The 17750-nt window shown below is 41.0% G+C and overlaps 1 protein-coding gene across 1 annotated transcript in view; it reads right to left on the bottom strand.

Moving 5' to 3' along the window:
* Positions 1-17750, bottom strand: part of CCDC170 (coiled-coil domain containing 170) — a 100271-nt gene that overhangs the window by 30753 nt on the left and 51768 nt on the right. The window contains exon 7 of the mRNA XM_042940424.1: positions 7312-7629. Coding sequence (XP_042796358.1) covers positions 7312-7629 — 318 coding nt within the window. The remainder of the gene's footprint in view (positions 1-7311; positions 7630-17750) is intronic.

Genomic DNA, 17750 nt, shown 5'->3' with positions numbered 1-17750 from the left:
ATAATTCCACTTCAGTGAAAGGAAGAATATTTCCCGGTCCCCAAAATTACAAAGTAATATATACTCATTATAAAAGATTCATTAAAGGGGCGCCTGGGTGGCTCAGTCAATTGAGCGTCTGACTTCAGCTCGGGTCATGATCTCGCTCGCAGTCTGTGAGTTCCAGCCCTGCGTCAGGCTCTGTGCTGACAGCTCAGAGCCTGGAGCCTGCTTCAGATTCTGTGTCTCCCTCTCTCTCTGCCCCTCCCCTGCTCATGCTTTGTCTCTCTCTCTCTCTCTCTCTCTCTCTCTCTGTCAAAAATAAACATTTAAAAAAATTTAAAAAATAAAGAAAGATTCATTAAGGACAAAAGAAAAAGTTTAAGGAAGAAAAACCACTCAGAGGTTAACAACTATTAATATTTTCAAATAATTTATTTTTATGCCCTGTTAAAATACAGGTGAGATACTATATTTGCAATTTTATGTCTTTGTGTTTATTTCGTATTTTAAGCATCTTACTGTGGCTACAGTCAGGAAGGTTAGACTACTTCATCTCCAAATGCTCAAATCGTGTGCTTCTGTGGCTCTCCAGGTCCCAGGCCTGTAATTCAGTTAATTCTATACCTCTGTGGGTGCTTGAAATCAAATATTTGATGGCAAGCTGCTTAGCACCACATCCAAGGCATTGTGTTCTCCAAGGAAATTTCAATTTTAATTACAGAATATGAGCCTCTGAGAATTCCTCATTTTGTACTTCCTACCATTGGCACTTACTAATAAGCGATGTGATCTCAATGTAAAAGAAAGGCATGCCTGTCTTGGTATAATATACAAAGTCACCTACAAAACAACAGCCATCAAACAACAGCCCCAAGATACTGCCCGGGGGAGGAGGGCTGTTTAATGATATCAGATTATACAAGGCAGAGCACATGATTCTGCGCAGTAGGAAATGTGTTTCACATTCGACTCCAAGTAGGAAGTGAGTCTTTCTACCTGGAAGTCCTTCAACACTTCTCCTACCCCATAGTTAACCTAACAAAGAGAATGAGACCAAAGAAAAAAGAGACACAGAAATCCTCAGCTGGAGAGATGGAGAACTGGGTAATCACTTAGCCACAGTCTGTACACTGAAGAAGGTCCCAGAGGAAAGCAAAGCCTGCCAGAGAAATTGATCAGGAAAGACTCCCATTTTGGGGGTGCATGGCTGGCTCAGTCGGGGGAGCATGCAACTCTTGATCTCAGGGTTGTGCGTTCCAGCCCCACACGGGGTGTAGAGATGACCTTTTTTTTTTTAATGTTTATTTTTGGGAGAGAAAGAGAGACACTGAGTGTAACGGGGGAGGGGCAGAGAGAGAGGGAGACACAGAATCGGAAGCAGGCTCCAGGCTCTGAGCTGTCAGCAGAGCCCGACGCAGGGCTCGGACTCACGAACCAGGAGATCAAGACCTGAGCTGAAGTCGGACACTTAACCGACTGAGCCACCCAGGCACCCCGGGTGTAGAGATTACTTAAAAAAAATAAAATCTGAAATGCACGAATGTGCAAATAGCCCGGTTACATTAAAAAAAAAAAAAAAAAAGCCTCCCATTTTGAGGATGACACCTCAGGCAATGGCTGAAAGTATGAGTAAGGTAGTGATAATGACCCTGAAGAAAGAAGAGGACATCCTGATGGAGACCAGACTGTGGCACGGGGTCTCTGGAGTCACACAGTCCCCGTCTCAAGTTCCCACTCTACTACTTAGCAGCATGTTAACTGAAGCAGGTAATCAACCTGTCTGAAACTTAGTGTCTTTGCTCTGACGATGAGATGATAATTTAGATAATTTGAGCAGCACAGTATTTCACACCCGACTGAAGTTCAATGCGCTGCATCCATTTTTACCATCAGTATTCCTACTCCAGTATGTTGGTTCAGTCACTCCCATGCTTCTGTCATAAAGCGTTAAAGGGGCCCTTCAGAAATTGTCCTAGATCGTTGTTTCTCAAACCATCTGCAGCCCACAGAGCCTGTTTTTTAACTAAAAACCTTTCTGGGAAGGACAAATAAGGCGCAATGTGCTATATCGAAGGTGACAAGGTTCCTCCCGCATCCTCACCCTGTGTGGACCCAAGAGTGCTCCACGAAGCTTGAAGGGTCAGCAGAGTATGACTTTTAAAACCACTGGTAATGAGACGGCTGAACTGTAAAGAAGCTGCAAACTCAAGATTCCGGTGTGCAGGAAGGAGCAAGCAGCTGGGAACCCCTCCATAGTCTACATGTCCCAGAACGTAGCTTCATAAGCTTATTTTGGGTCTCAGTACATGTACGACCAATAGTTGTCAGAGCGATATTTACATAAATGTAGTCAAATAAATTAACATTCTAATCTGACTCGGTTCTCGGGAACATGAAATGCCAGCGCCTGGGTGAACATATGTGTCTCACCAAAACTGTGAAGCTGTGTTGTGTTTTCACACCGAGAACTCTGAAGAGTCAATAAGCTTTTCTTTTTTCTTTTTCCTCTTTTTCTTAGTATCATCTGTTAACATATCCCTAATATTCCGTGGGACAAAATGTGCCAGGGATTTCAACACGAGAGATGTAGGGAATCGAGGGAAAGGGAGAGGGATTATAATAAACAAAACATACCTCATTTTTTTTAAAAAAACAAAAACAAAAAGGCACTGAAGTAAATTATCCTTCAAAAACAAGGAGCTTGGTGTTGGGAAGCGAAGTCATAATGCCCTAAAAAATTTCAGTCACTTCCCAAGGACAAGTAGTTGTTGATTTCACCAGAGAGACACTTTTGCCCTAAGATTAAACTAAAGAAAGCACAAGAGTTCTAAGCTGAAGAAAGAACCACTTGGGTCACTTAAGGACCAGTGTCTTTTGGACACACAGCTCTTTTCTCATTAGTCAAGCTGTACTTTTCACTTAGGAAGTATATAAAATATGTTGTCAGGGACCAGGAATAAAACATCAATCAAATTCTCTTTCCTTATTATCGGTGTGTATGCTTTTTTTTAGGGGGTGGAGAGGGACTGAGGGACAGAGAGAGAGAGACAGAAGGGGAGGGAGAGAGAACCCCAAGCAGGCTCCACACTCAGCACAGAGCCCGACTGACACAAGGGTCATTCCCACAACCCTGGGATCATGACCTGAGCTGAAACCAAGGGTCGGGCTCTCTCAACTGACTGAGCCACCCAGGTGCCCCATGTCGACTTTTGTTACAGGTTAAATTGGGTTCTCCATAAAAGAGGTATGTTCAAGTCCCCCAGTACCTCAGAATGTGACCTTATTTGGAAATACAGTCTTTACAGAGCTGGGCCCTAATGCAATATGACTAGTGTGCTTATAAAAAAGGGAAAATGTGGACACGGAGACACACACAAATAGAAGGAAAATAATGTGAAGATCTAGAGAGAATGCCATTCATAAGCCAAGGACCACCTGAGACCACCAGGAGCCAGGCAAGAGTCCTGGGACAGATTCTCCCTTATAGCCTCAGAAGAAACCAACCTAGCCGACATCATGATTTTAGATTTACAGCCTCCAGAACTGGGAGACAATACAAACACACTTCTATTGTTTAAGCCACCAGGTTAGAGGCACTTTGTTATGGCCATCCTAGGAAATTACGACACTGTAGATGCCAGGAGAGCCAAAATCTCTATCTTTTCACTCTCCCAGGTGCCCCCATAGCTAGGCGTGACCATGTAACATAATCTGGGGCAATGAAATGACAGTGGAAGTCTGCCGAAGATTCTGGGTAAATGTTTTGTTTTGTGTATCGGGAAAATTAGGAACAAAGCAGAATGATCAGATCAGATGAGGGAGCAGGGGGTTGTAAAGCACGTCTCAGGTCCTTTAGGGCATCAGGCTGGGTCCCCACAGCTCACCTGGAGCCACTGGACCAAGAAACACTCCAGTGGACAAAATAAACCTTTATGTGTGCCTAAAGAACAAAAGAGCTGTCTAGATAATCGTGTGTAAGCTTGTATGAATTGCCTTCAATTTAGGAAATGACATAGAGATCAATCATGGTCCTGTCCTCTCTGTACATAATCACTTCTCATCCAGATGATGAGCTGGTTAGGAAACATCTAAAAGTAAGGAAGAGGTGCCTGGGTGGCTCAGTCGTTTAAGCATCCAACTTCAGCTCAGGTCATGATCTTGCAGTCCATGAGTTCGAGCCCCACATTGGGCCTGTGCTGACAGCTCAAAGCCTGGAGCCCGCTTCGGATTCTGTGTCTCCCTCTCTCTCTGCCCCTGCCCCACTCATGGTCTATCTTTCTCACTCTCAAAAATGAATAAATGTTAAAAAAAAAAAAATTTAAGGAAAAAAAAAATGTTTGCCTCAAAAACCTACACTAAAATCTGAAAATGTTGCAACTTTCTGTCATTGTGCAAGACATCATTATTTCAAAAACACCTGTTACAAGTGTACTGAAATTTCAAGGCTAAACATCATCGAAACACTCATTTAGAATTCCTAGGAACCCAACAGCAGGACATTCCTTTAAGAGACTGGTTTCCAACCGGGGGTGATTTCATCCTCCAGGGACATTTGCCTGGAGACATCACTGGTTGTCACAAATGGAGAGGGAAAATAGTGGCATTGGTACCTACTGGGTAGAAGCCAGAGATGTTGTTAAATACCCTACAATGTACATACAAAGCAGCCCCATGACAAAGGATTATCCAGCCTGAAACGTCAATAGTGCCAAACTGAGAAACACTACCCCAAGAAACAGTAAAGCTTTTTTTTTTTTAATTTTTTTTTAACGTTTTATTTATTTTTGAGACAGAGAGAGAGACAGAGCATGAACGGGGGAGGGGCAGAGAGAGAGGGAGACACAGAATCGGAAGCAGGCTCCAGGCTCTGAACCATCAGCCCAGAGCCCGACGCGGGGCTCGAACTCACGGACCTCGAGATCGTGACCTGAGCTGAAGTCGGACGCTTAACCGACTGAGCCACCCAGGCGCCCCAGAAACAGTAAAGCTTTTAAAAAGAGAATTTGACTTGGCTATAAGCAGAAAAGCCAGGAACAAGTAGAAGTGACTTACTGAAAGCGTGTGGGTGGTGTCCTGAATTCTACTGAGAACTGCAAACATAGGAGAGTAAAAATGAACAGCAACAGGGAAAAGAAGAAAGGCAAGGTTCACAAAGTAGGAGTCTACATGAAGCGGCAAAATTTGCCAGGCCCGGCCTGAACCCACCACTGGGCCTTCGCATGGGTGTTACGCAACTGTTGAGTGTGTGTTTAACCACGGCAGCTGGCAGGGGTGTATGGCCCCCTCAACAAACAGATTCATCAATCTGTAAAGCTCCCATTCTTTAGAAACATTTCTAAGACAATATATGAAATCCATTTTCTCCTGATTTTACTTGAAGATGAGTCACACAAGATGCCAGCTATACGCTTGATTTCGGGCTTTTAAATAGTGAGAACAGCTATTGAAAAAAATTACAGGGTAGAAAAGGCAGACAAAGGCACTAAAAAGACTCTGAATCATTCTGATTTTTCTGGGGAGTAGGGGAAGGCATAGCCAGCTTAACCAATTTACATCATTTTGCTTCAGAAAATAAACATATACATCACGCTGACAATTTTATGCCATGCTTCACATGCTGAATTAAAATAGTTTCAGGAAAACATTTGGAAAACCAGAAAAGGGAAGCAATAAAATGAAATGGTTAAGGACCATTAGCTACTGAAGTGCATCTCTTACTAGGCAAGGTAAATAACTTAATGAAATTGTTCTCAGTCCTGGAAGTAATGTTCTTCTGCAATCCAGGACCAATCACAAGAAAAACTGAGTTACCCTCAGAGACCTGCACATTTTATATCTGCAAAGAGAACCCTACACCTGGACAAAGGGGTCACCTGACTTGCTCCTAAGAGCACACATGAATTTTGGAGAATTTTTTAAAGGGGATTGAAAATGTTTTATCATTAAAGGAAATTTTCAAATGCCACCCTGAACTCTGAGTTAGTGATGGCTCTGAGTATTTTAGAAACATCAAAAAAGGGAAAAATGCAATTTCTCCTTTGAACCAACATGAACTCACAGAGGTAGATCACAATGGAGTTACACCTAGAATTTGGGTATTATTTACTTTAAAACCTCATTACTTAGGGCTTCAATAATTTGCATTTGATGGTAATTTAGTCAGGCTGAAGTTGACTCTGCTAAGCAAAGCTAGACAGTAAAGAATTTTTTTTTAAGTTTTTTTATTTATTTTGAGAGAGAGCGCGAGCAGGTGGGGAGGGAGAGAGAATCCCAAGCAGGCTCCCTGCTGCACAGAGCAGGATGCAGGGCTCCATCTCATGAACCATGAGATTGTGACCTGAGATGAAATCAAGAGTCAAGTCGCCTAACCGACTGAGCCACCCGGGTGCCCCAAGGAGAATTATTAATAGTATAAACAAGATAGCAACATTAAACAAGCTTCAGTCATATATATGAATCCAAACATCTATCTCCGTTTGTTCAACAGGTTCCCTAAAAGACTGTCCCAGGCACCAATGCATTATGAAGAGGAGGAGGGAGATGAGGAGAATCAAGGGTAGCGATAGTTAATATTTATCATCATTGTGTGCCCGGCACTGCATTAAGGACTTCAGAACAATCTTCTTTTTCATTTACTGCTTGCAACAAGCAATAACCTTATGGGGCAGATACTCTCACAGGCCCAGTAACCCTTACGTGCAATTCCAAAATCCGAAAGTATCTGGAAACAGACAGCTTTTTTCATAACTCACTTGCTGATAAAGCTTGACCTGACCGGAGCTGTCAGAAAACCCTGACCCAAAGTGACACAAAGCTCTTCACAGTCCTGGTGTGTTCTGTGTGATGGATTTGTCACAGCTTCTGCTGCAGAATGATGAATGTGGTTCACTCTGGGGTGCCGCCTCAGACCCCACTGAGGAGGGATGTGTAAAAGAGAGCTCCCTCCATTACCGTTCCCTGTACTATTTCACCTTTCTAAACCCTGAAAAATTCTCAATTCAAAAACACATCGGGCCCCAAGGGGTTCAGATAAGGGGTGTGGCCCCTCAGCCCTCCCCGTCCAGCAGGTGAGAACACAGAATCTCAAAGACAGGTTCTCAGGAGCCTGCCCATGGCACACCTGCAGTGAGCGAGTATTGCAGTAGAGACAGGATTCAGTACAGTCAGGTCTGACTCCAGAACCCCCATTGTCATTAGCTGTCATTTGAGTGACTCCCCAGGCTCCCTAAGCATGACATACAGCTGAAAGTAATAAAAACCACACTTAAATGATACTTTTACTAACTCAGCAAACTACTGTCCTTAAGAATCTCAGAAGTCACCACTCACACTTTTCCTGCTCTCTCCCTGGCCGGTCATTTCTCGGATCCTTTCCAAAATAGCATCCTCCGTGGGCACAATCGTGCCCCAGTTGCCCCCGAGCAGCGCTGCGACTTTCTCCCTAAACGAGGAGTGCTGGTTTCTCGAGGCTGCTGTCGCATCCATGCTGGCCTCCAAGCTCTTCTCCAACTCGCAAGAGCTTTTCTTCAAGAGGCTCAGTTCCTGCTTCGAGGCATCCCAGACCCGCTGGCCAGCAAGCAGCCTTTCTTGGAAGAGCTTGACTTCCCTTTCAAGAGCCTCCTTTGTCTCTACAGCACTGAGCAGGTCCTGAAACAAGTACAGAAAGAGAAGACAGGTACCTTAGCAGCCACTGAGGGACACCAGCATTTGCTTTCCGTTTACCTTGCCTACTGACTTCACGGAGTTAGGATTAAATCACGACATTCCCTGTTTAACTGTAAATTCCCCACCATCTCTTCATAGAAATTGTAAATTTTAAAGGCTTAACATTAAAAACTTTTTTTAATTATTTTTTAATGTTTTTTTTTTTTTGAGAGAGAGAGAGAGAGAGATAGACAGGGACAGAGAGCAAGTGGAGGAAGGGGAGAGAGAGAGAGAGAGAGAGAGAGAGAGAGAGAGAGAGAGATACAGAATCCAAAGCAGGCTCCAGGTTCTGAGCTGTCAGCACAGAGCCCGACCCAGCGCTTGAACTTGTGAACTGCAAGATCATGACATGAACCGAAGTCAGACACTTAACCAACTGAGCCACCCAGGTACCCCAACATTAAAAATTGTTTAATTAAAAAATTAAATTTTAAGGGCTCTGTCAGGTAAATTTAGGTGTCTAAAAAAAAGAGAAGGGATAAAAAACCAGGGCCAGGAAAAGAAGGAAACTGGCATATAAGCCTTTTCTGTGTGGACCTCTGGAAAGACTTAACAAAAACAAGTTGTTGGCTAACATCTGGTAGAGGCAATCCATATTCAGAAAATGTTTACAGGATTATCTGCTGTAAAGTTTGATATACATGGAAATTGATTTTGAAGAAACAGTAAACCCTCAGAGTCCTACCTACACACTAAAATTGTTTGAATAAAGATGATTCCTTAATACTCTTTTAAATAATACAGTAGCATTTTCATAAAAACATCATTGCGTAAAGGAGAATCAGATCTTGCTTTCACTATGCATTTACTGTGTATCTTCTTGTCTCATAAAACTGATAGAACCTGAAGAAAAGAGACAGAAATATCTATTTGGCAGGTGGGAGAAATAAAAGTAGAGGGAAATAAAGTACCATACTGAGAACAATAATTAAAAAAAATTTTTTTAATGTTTATTTATTTTTGAGAGACGGAGACAGAGTGTGAGCAGGGGAGGGGCAGAAAGAGAGGGAGACACAGAATCCAAAGCAGGTTCCAGGCTCTGAGCTGTCAGCACACAGCCCAATGCAGGGCTAGAACCCACAAGCCGTGAGATCATGACCTGAGCTGAAGACAGATGCTTAACCGCCTGAGCCACCCAGGTACCCCGGGAACAGTAATTTTAAAGAATATAATGGGTATTGTTAGGTTCACAAAAATAAAGGAAGGGCATAAGGGAGGCTACCTGTGTACCTACTTCTATTTACTATAATCCAGAATGGTGCAAAGACGCATAAAAAAAGCACAAGTTTAAGGTCAGTTTTAAAAAATGGGGTGCCTGAGTGGCTCAGTCAGTTGAGCATCCAACTCTTGATTTTGGCTCAGGTCATGGTCCCAGGGTCGGGGGATCGAGTCCTGCATTGGGCCCCATGCTGAGCATGGAGCCTGGTTACGATTCTCTCTTTCTGGGGTGCCTGGGTGCCTCAGTCGGTTGAGTGTCCGACTTCGGCTCAGGTCATGATCTCGCGGTCCGTGAGTTCGAGCCCCACGTCGGGCTCTGTGCTGACAGCTCAGAGCCTGGACCCTGCTTTGGATTCTGTGTCTCCCTCTCTCTCTGCCCCTCCCCCACTCTCTCTCTCTTTCAAAAATAGACATTAAAAAAAACAAGTTTTTAATACTATGTTAGAGTCAAAAACAACGAAAAGCAAACAGTATCTTTGAATAACAGATTCCACATCTAAACAGGCCAGCAACATTTCAGGCTACTAGTTAAAATGCACTCATCCGTCTTGCATCAGAACTGGACTTTTAAAAAGAATTTATCTCCACCAACAGCTTGAAGACAGGAAAGATGTTACTTCTTTACTTTTTATAAAAAAGAGAATATATTGTGGTTGGCTCCACAGCTCAGGGGTTAGAGCACTGGTCTTGTAAAAAAGAGACTATCTTACTTTTTTTTCCTTCTGATTTTTTTAATCAAGGAAGTCTCCAGCAACAATTTGAAATAAAAGTCATTGAGTGGATAGGTAGTTAGAGAAGGCTGCCCTTTTCAGAGATGTAATGGCTAAACTAATTATGGATTATGGAACCTATTTTGTGAGACACTTTGCTTCTCAAGGTCCTGGCAACAGCTTCGTTTCCCGGCTCCCTTTCGATTCTAGTCTTCCATAAGGAGAAGCTTCACTACTGCTAATTAAATTACAGCCCTTAAAGTAGAGTCAAGGGCACTTTATCACAAATACAATATTTTAAGACTTTACAGATTTCTTTCTCAGATAGTAATACAATAGCTGCTCCATTTCGGTAACCAGTATCAGCGCTGGTGATAATAAATTCGAAACTACATGTTTTACTTAAAAACTACAATCTTGGGGCGCCTGGGTGGCTTGGTCGGTTAAGCGTCCGACTTCGGCTCAGGTCATGATCTCACGGTCCGTGAGTTCCAGCCCTGCGTTGGGCTCTGGGCTGACAGCTCAGAGCCTGGAGCCTGTTTCAGATTCTGTGTCTCCCTCTCTCTCTGCCCCTCCCCTGTTCATGCTCTGTCTCTCTCTGTCTCAAAAATAAACGTTAAAAAAATTTTTTTTTAATAAATAAATAAATAAATAAAAAGTACAATCTAGCATGTGGTTAGAAAACTGAAGTCCCAAATTCAGTGATACAGAGCTCTAAAACAAACAAACAAACAAAAAAAAAACCTCTAGAATATTATATGTTGACTTTTATATTAAAAGAAAACCCCTAATGCAAAAGGGGAATTTCCATGACCGAGAGAGTGAGTGATATTTTTAACTAAGTACAAAAAGTTCTCAAAACACACAAAAAAATATATCAGACGCTTGAGTACTATAGACATACTGTCGGTGTGGAGTAGACTAACCAACCGGCAGCTTTCAGCAAGAAACCAATGAGCACAGTTAAAATATTCCAGCTATGAGGAACTTTCTTCCACCCCGATATCAGATTATTGTCTCCCTGCCCTCAAGACAAGAGCCAGTCCCTAACAAACCCAACACATGAAACTTCACGTCTGGTAAAAGTCAGAAAATTCATTTGTGATCATAAAATACAGGAGCACATGTCAGCAGGCTGGATTTCTCTTCTGGACACGTTTCAGCCCAGCGAACTATATGCTGTTTCTCACATGAAGCGCAGGCCTTGGGAGCCGCGACAGGGCCTTGGGGATGGCCGCTCCCTCGGCGCTCTGATTAAGCGCTTGAGGATTTCGGAGCACTGGGCTGATCTACTGGGAACAGATGTCCTCAGGCTACAAATGCAATTACCTGTAGAGCTAGCAGAGACAGCACTGGAGTGTGGTTGCATGGCTACCTCAAGGATACACTTGTGTAGTGTGACATCGGTATCACCGGCCAGGACCCGGGGACTGCTGTCAGACTACGCTGACACGCAGAGCAAGAAACAAGTGCTCTCTCTAAGCAAAATCAGGGCTCACCTCCACAGAGAAAATCACATTTGCAGACGAGGACAGGCCTTACAGAGACAGTGAGGGGATCTCTCTTTTTTTTTAATTTTTAATTGAGCTTTAGTCCTATTAATGCAAGAAATGAATAATGACCCTTCCACAATTACTTTTAACAAAAACAATTGTAAATAATATGACGAAGGTGTTTGAGTTAGCTTCCCAATTAAATGCATGTCTGTATCAATTCCCAATTAAATGCATTAAATAATAAAATCGTTCAAAGGTTTGTATTTATTTGTTTATTTTTATTGTAGAGAGAGAGAGAAGGGAAAGGGGCAGAGGGAAAGAGAGAGAATCTCAAGCAGACTCCATGCTCAGTGCAGAGCCCGATGCAGGGCTCAATCCCACAATCCTGGGATCATGACCTGAGCAGAAACCAAGAATCAGATGCTCAACTGACTGAGCCACCCAGGTGCCCCCAAAGGTTTGTTTTTAAAATACAATTGTCTCCTGTTTTAATCTTGCTGCCTACTATATGGATTTGCATATGCACAAGATCAAACTTCTTCTCAAAAATATATGACTAATTATCAACCTCTGGCTTGAGTTTAATTCATCCAACCCCAGACAAATTTTGCAAAATTAAAAACCAGTGGATTACATCTACCTACTGTAGTTAAATTTAACAAAAAAGCTCAGAAATTCTCCCAAAAAGGTGTTCTTATTCGTTATTGGTAGAAGTGTGAATAGGTGTAATTCTGATATAAATATCTAACAAAATAGGGGTGGCTGGGTGGCTCAGTCAGTTGAGCATCCGACTTTGGCTCAGGTCATGATCTCATGGTTCGTGGGTTCGAGCCCCGTGTCAGGCTCTGTGCTGACAGCTCAGAGGCTGACCCTGCTTTGGATTCTGTGTCTCCCTCTCTCTCTGCTCCTCCCCCACTCACACTCTCTCTCTCTCTCTCTCTCTCTCTCAAAAATAAACATTAAAAAAAATTTTTTTAATCTAATAAAATAGAATATATGTAGGCCCTGTGGCCCTACAAGTCTAGTGTCAAGAATAGATCTGTAGGATAGACTACTAAATATGGAAAGTGATATATGTGCAAAGTTATTCCATTACAATACAGCAAAAGATTAGGTACTACACAAATATTCACTGATATGTGATGGGTTAAACCAATATGAGACCCCTGTACCATAGAACACTATGTAGTCTTAAAAAGAATTGAGTAAACTTTTTATGTACTGTTATGGAAGACTCTCCAAGGTACGGTTAGTGAAAAAAGTAAGGTGCCTAATCAAGTGTCTAGTGCATTTGTACCTACATAAACAGGACACCTCTCTAGAAACAAGCACAAGCAAGTGCCCATTTTGCTCATCTCTGGAGAAGGGACCTGTAGCTGGGGGGCATAAACATAAGGAAGATATGACAGAACACTGACAACTATGAAAACACCCAGGAAATGCTGGTCCATGTAAAGTGCCGAGTCAATAGTGATAGAAACACACACACACACACACACACACACACACACCCTAGGCTGTCCCAGTGGCATCTTCAAACCTGGAAAATAATAAGAATTCAACTTAAGTTTGAAATTCTCATTATTGACAAACTCAATATAAGTTGACAATGAATTTAGCTGCTCGTGAGGCCGGCGTGTTCCTGGGCTTCTCCACAGTACTGCAAACACTCTGCCCTGTAATGGTCAGATTGTACCTGGAGGACCATGGACAGTTCCCAGCTGGAAATTTTAAGAGGGACATTGTCAAAATGGAATGGATTCAGCATCCCATGGTGGGATTAGACCCATAATAAAAATATTTATGTACTCATGTTATTTTAAGTGCTGTTTTAATTTATTTTAAATGCATAGACTGAATCTAAAGTCAAAGTTTTGGAAGACTTTGGAAGACTTAATTATAGTTACAGAACACAACATAAGTATTACAAACCTTGACAACGTAAATACAATAATAAAATAAAACTGGGAAGAGAGGGGAGTAAAAAAGCAGGAGACATTACATTCCTTCTACACTCTAGCTGAAAGTCTACAAATACTATCTCACGTTGGTGAATCAGAAACAGAAATGTATCGCTTTTAAGTCTCAATAGTAACTATCAGAAGCTAAAATAGGAATGGCCCTCAAGGAATCTACTCCTGAAATCATTGTTGCACTATATGCTAACTAACTTGGATGTAAATTTTTTTAAAAAATTAAATAAAAATTAAAAATAAATAAAAATTTTAAAAAATAAATAAAGCAGGAATGCCCCATTGAGGCTAGAAGCGGAAGGAGAGAGGGTTTTAAATTTTACTTCAGAGTCTTAGGAATGGTTTATTTTTTATAATCTGAGCAGATATTATTTTAGTGCTTATTTTCTTTTTAATTCCTCACTCAGAGGCTAGAACTCTCCCAAACTAACAGATGATAAGAAATAAGATTCAAAGTTTGAAAGATACAGGCTGTTTAGCCAAAAGAAAAGACTTAGAAATCCATAACAAATGTCTTTAAAAGCTTGCAAGTTAGCCATAAGAAAGAGATTTCAGTTTATTCTATGAAGTTGCATTAAGAGAGAACCAGGATAGGATGTGGGGATTCTGACCCTGACTTGCTACAATGAAGAACTGTGAAACAACTGAACTATACAGAGAATATGGACCTCCTTGTTCAGTAGTGAGTTCCTTGTCTCTGGAGGAGTTCAAGGGGAGCCTGGAAACTAGCTAGACACTGACATTTTAATTTTTTTTTAATGTTTTATTTATTTTTAAGACAGAGGGAGACAGAGCATGAGTGGGGATGGGGCAGAGAGAGAGGGAGACACAGAATCGGAAGCAGGCTCCAGGCTCTGAGCTGTCAGCACAGAGCCCAATGCAGGGCTCCAACTCACGAACTGTGAGATCATGACCTGAGCCGAAGTCGGATGCTCAACCAACTGAGCCACCCAGGCGCCCCCAGACACTGACATTTTAAAGATGATTCTGATTTCACACAGAGAGTTACATGATCTAGATTCTAAAAGACCTCCGGGTCACTTCCAACATCATACTTCTAGGATTGTGAAGAGATCTTCAATTTGTTTAGTAATTTATCCTACCTAGTAAGTCCTTACTTCCAGAAACTTATTTCCATATGCCTATACTCTTAAAATAATGTTAAGTTTCTTTGGATCCCTGGGTAAAAGTAAATAACTGGAAAAGGAAATAAAAACACTGAGCATCTTCAGGTGATGGGCATGTCCTGAGTACTTCATGTATATCATTCAATGCTAAAACTAATTGTAAGAGATAGATCCTTAAGTTATTTTTTTATTTTACAGACAAAAAAAAAAAAAACTGAGGTTCAAGGAGGTAAGGTTGTATGCCTCAGATCACATAATCAAATGATTCTGGAGCCTGGATAAAAACCTGAGAGCCTAGGCTCATAACCACTCCACTCCCTGTTTACTGTCTCATGCTGTTCTCTCTTACATTTACTGCTTCAGGGTAACACACCAGAGAAGCAGAGGGGACATCCTTCCAAACCAGACCTGCCTAATTCCAAAACCAATATTCTTTCTTAGCTTCAATTCTAGCTACCAGAATTAAAAGAAAATGTGAACAGTGTGAAGAAAAAGGCGCCGTCTGAAATCCCATATGTAAATTTAATTTCTGATCCACTGAGCTGAACTTGTACAGTCTATGGGAAACATATGTGTAGCTTGTGTAGGTAAAGTGCCTATGTCTTTCAACACTGAATTATTTCAAAATAACCAAAAGAAAAGGTGCCAATCTTTGACAGTTGTTAAAACGTACTTCAATACTAACTACTAAAGATTTTTAAATAATATAATTTCCACATATGTAATAAATCACCTGGATTTTTATTTGGGAAATTTTTTTTATAATGTAACCTAAATAGAGTAATTAAGAAAGTCAGAAAAATTGAGTTTGGTAAAAACAGCACCACAGCCGGTGGAAACCACTACTTCTGCAGTCATTCTGGGCTTCGCTAATAAAGTAAGTTTCCTACCTCAAAAACAGAGCTTTAGAAAGCATTATGAAGATTCTTCCTGAGGCCATTAATGTGTCAGCAAAACCACTAGTCAGTATTTTTCAGCAGTAAATCTTTGGAGTCATAATCCTATGAATGAGCACTTTATTAAAGACCTCAAGTTTTTTTACTGCCCGTATTTTTTTTACAATTTTTATTATTTTGGCAGGAACTTCATCCCAAAATGAATGTGTTTCCAGGTCTGAACAACATTGCATCATTTACAAGTTAAGATACATATAAGAAAAGGAATAAGTTTTTCTGATGTGCTCTTATAACACATTTTCATTTCCTACTGCTAATCTTCAGGTGTGCATTTTCATAAATAAACATTAAATTCTTCCTAATTTTCAAGGCTTGATAACTTAACAATTACTATTTGTGATTGAAGTTATTCATTCACTGAGGAAATCTGCATAACTACAAATTGTTGTAGTTCCACTGACAAATAAGTTTTAGCATCAGACTGGTATGCAGGATATAGCTGTGAATATACATGTAAAGGGATTATTGTTAACAGCATAATAATTTAATGACCCAAATCCCAGCTTTGCTACTTAATAGCTATGTGAACTTGAGCAAAGTACATAACTTCTTTGAGCACTTAGCACGACTATGCTAATGGTAAGTGATGTATAAACAGTGACTATTATACTATATTGCTGATAGTATTACAGTAAAAAATCTGTAAAAAAAAAAAAAAAGGGGGGGGGGTGCCTGGGTGGCTCAGTCAGTTGAACGCCCAACTCTTGATTTTGGCTCAGATCATCATCCCAAGGTTGTGGGATCGAGCCTTGTGTCAGGCTCTGTACTGAGCATGCAGCCTGCTTAAGATTCTCTCTCTCTCTCTCTCTCTCTCTCTCTCCCTTCCTCCCTCTCTCTCTCGCTCTCTAGGCACGCCTGGGTGGTTCAGTTGGTTAAGTGCCAACTTTGGCTCAGATCATGATCTCACAGTTCGTGGGTTCGAGCCCCTCATTGGGCTGTGTGCTGACCACTTAGAGCCTGGAGCCTGCTTCGGATTCTGTGTCTCCCTCTCTCTCTGCCCCCTCCCCCACTCACGTTCTGTCTGTCTGTCTGTCTGTCTCTCTCTCTCTCAAAAATAAAGTAAACATTAAAAAAAAAGTCTCTTTCTCTCTGTCCCCCCCTCTGCTCCTCCCCCACTCCCACTCAAATACTCTCCCTCCTCTCCCTCTCTCTAAAGTTAAATAAATAAATAAATAAATAAATAAATAAATAAATAAAGTAAGAAACCTGAGAGACTTAAACTTCACTCAGAAGTCTTACTGGTAGGTAAGAGATTAAAAGCTTAATTTTGAAATAACTTTTTATATATTGAAAGACAAAGCTGCAAATAAGTAAATATTATGATTAAGATTCAAAACATACTACTATAAAACAAAAGATATTTTAAAAACTCTAAATATCACTTTTAATTTAAAATACCAGTATTACTTTATTACTAAAACGTACTTCTAGCTCTGTCCACTGAAAGAAATGACATCCCAACAGCAATGAGCACACCGAAAGCCTAACTCTTGGCTTTCAGCACCATCCTCCAGTAAAAGGCACCAAAGCTCCCTAAAGAATAGGTTGACTGTAGTTCTGTGGTCTGAAAGACCCTAAGATGTCATGTGTTCTGTCAGAAAAAGCAAGGAAATGTTAAAAGACTAAAGGGATGAGGTTCAAGGTCACAGAGACCATCCTGAAGGGGCTGCTGCTGCTGGGCCGATTCAGTGAATTTGGAGCACCGAAAAAAATAAAAAAAAAATAGTCACTGACTATAACAATAAGCAAATAAAAATCCATGTGTCCACAGAACTGAAAAGAAAAGGAGTAAAAAGCTTTTCTTTACAGAAGAATGCCAGCTAATAAGCAAAAGGAGTGGTAAGATTAGAATATTACCTTTTTGCCACCCCCGAGGTAATTAATCCAGGCAAGAATCAACGATGATAACACCACTTGGTAAAGTCAATGGGGAACAGAAATAACCTGCCAATTATCAGGAATAATCTACCCAGAGATAGCTTACTTAACTGCAAAAGGAAAAAACGTACCTTTATGCTACAAAGAGCAAACAGTGGCAGCAACAAGGAACGATCTAGCATTCATTACTTGCCTGTGATACAAAGTATACACCTTCACCTTTGAACTACCCTTGCCGAAAATATTTAACCTGAATCCAATCCAGTCATTACCTAATTTTAAACCACATCTCCTTTATCACTTGTCTTCTATGTATTTTGTTAACGGATTGCACTGGCTCACTTTCACTTGTGAAAACTCATCGTTATTATTAATCCCATGATCAGTTTCTTTGTCACAAAAATATAAAAATATAATTGAAGGGTTCTATAACGTTAAAAAGCATATAGTATTTATTTGCATGCTCAAACAAGTTTTAGGTAATTTGAAGAGATCGAGCAATCCATTGTGTAAATAAAGGGTCAGAATTAAGAGATGCTTCCTTTTAACGGTCTCTCTCTAAATAATACCTACAACCCTTGACCCCGCAAGTATACCTCTAGGGTTTTGTCTTACTGAGACATTCTCATGCATGACAATATAAGATTATTCATAGCAACCTTGTTTATAATAGTGCGTGGTATATTACCATTTTGTGTTAAAAATA

This window comes from Panthera leo, chromosome B2 (genome assembly GCF_018350215.1).
Source record: "Panthera leo isolate Ple1 chromosome B2, P.leo_Ple1_pat1.1, whole genome shotgun sequence".
NCBI classification, from domain to species: Eukaryota; Metazoa; Chordata; class Mammalia; order Carnivora; family Felidae; genus Panthera; species Panthera leo.
The sequence above is the reverse complement of the archived record's forward strand: the minus strand, read 5'-3'. Positions and strand labels throughout refer to the sequence as shown.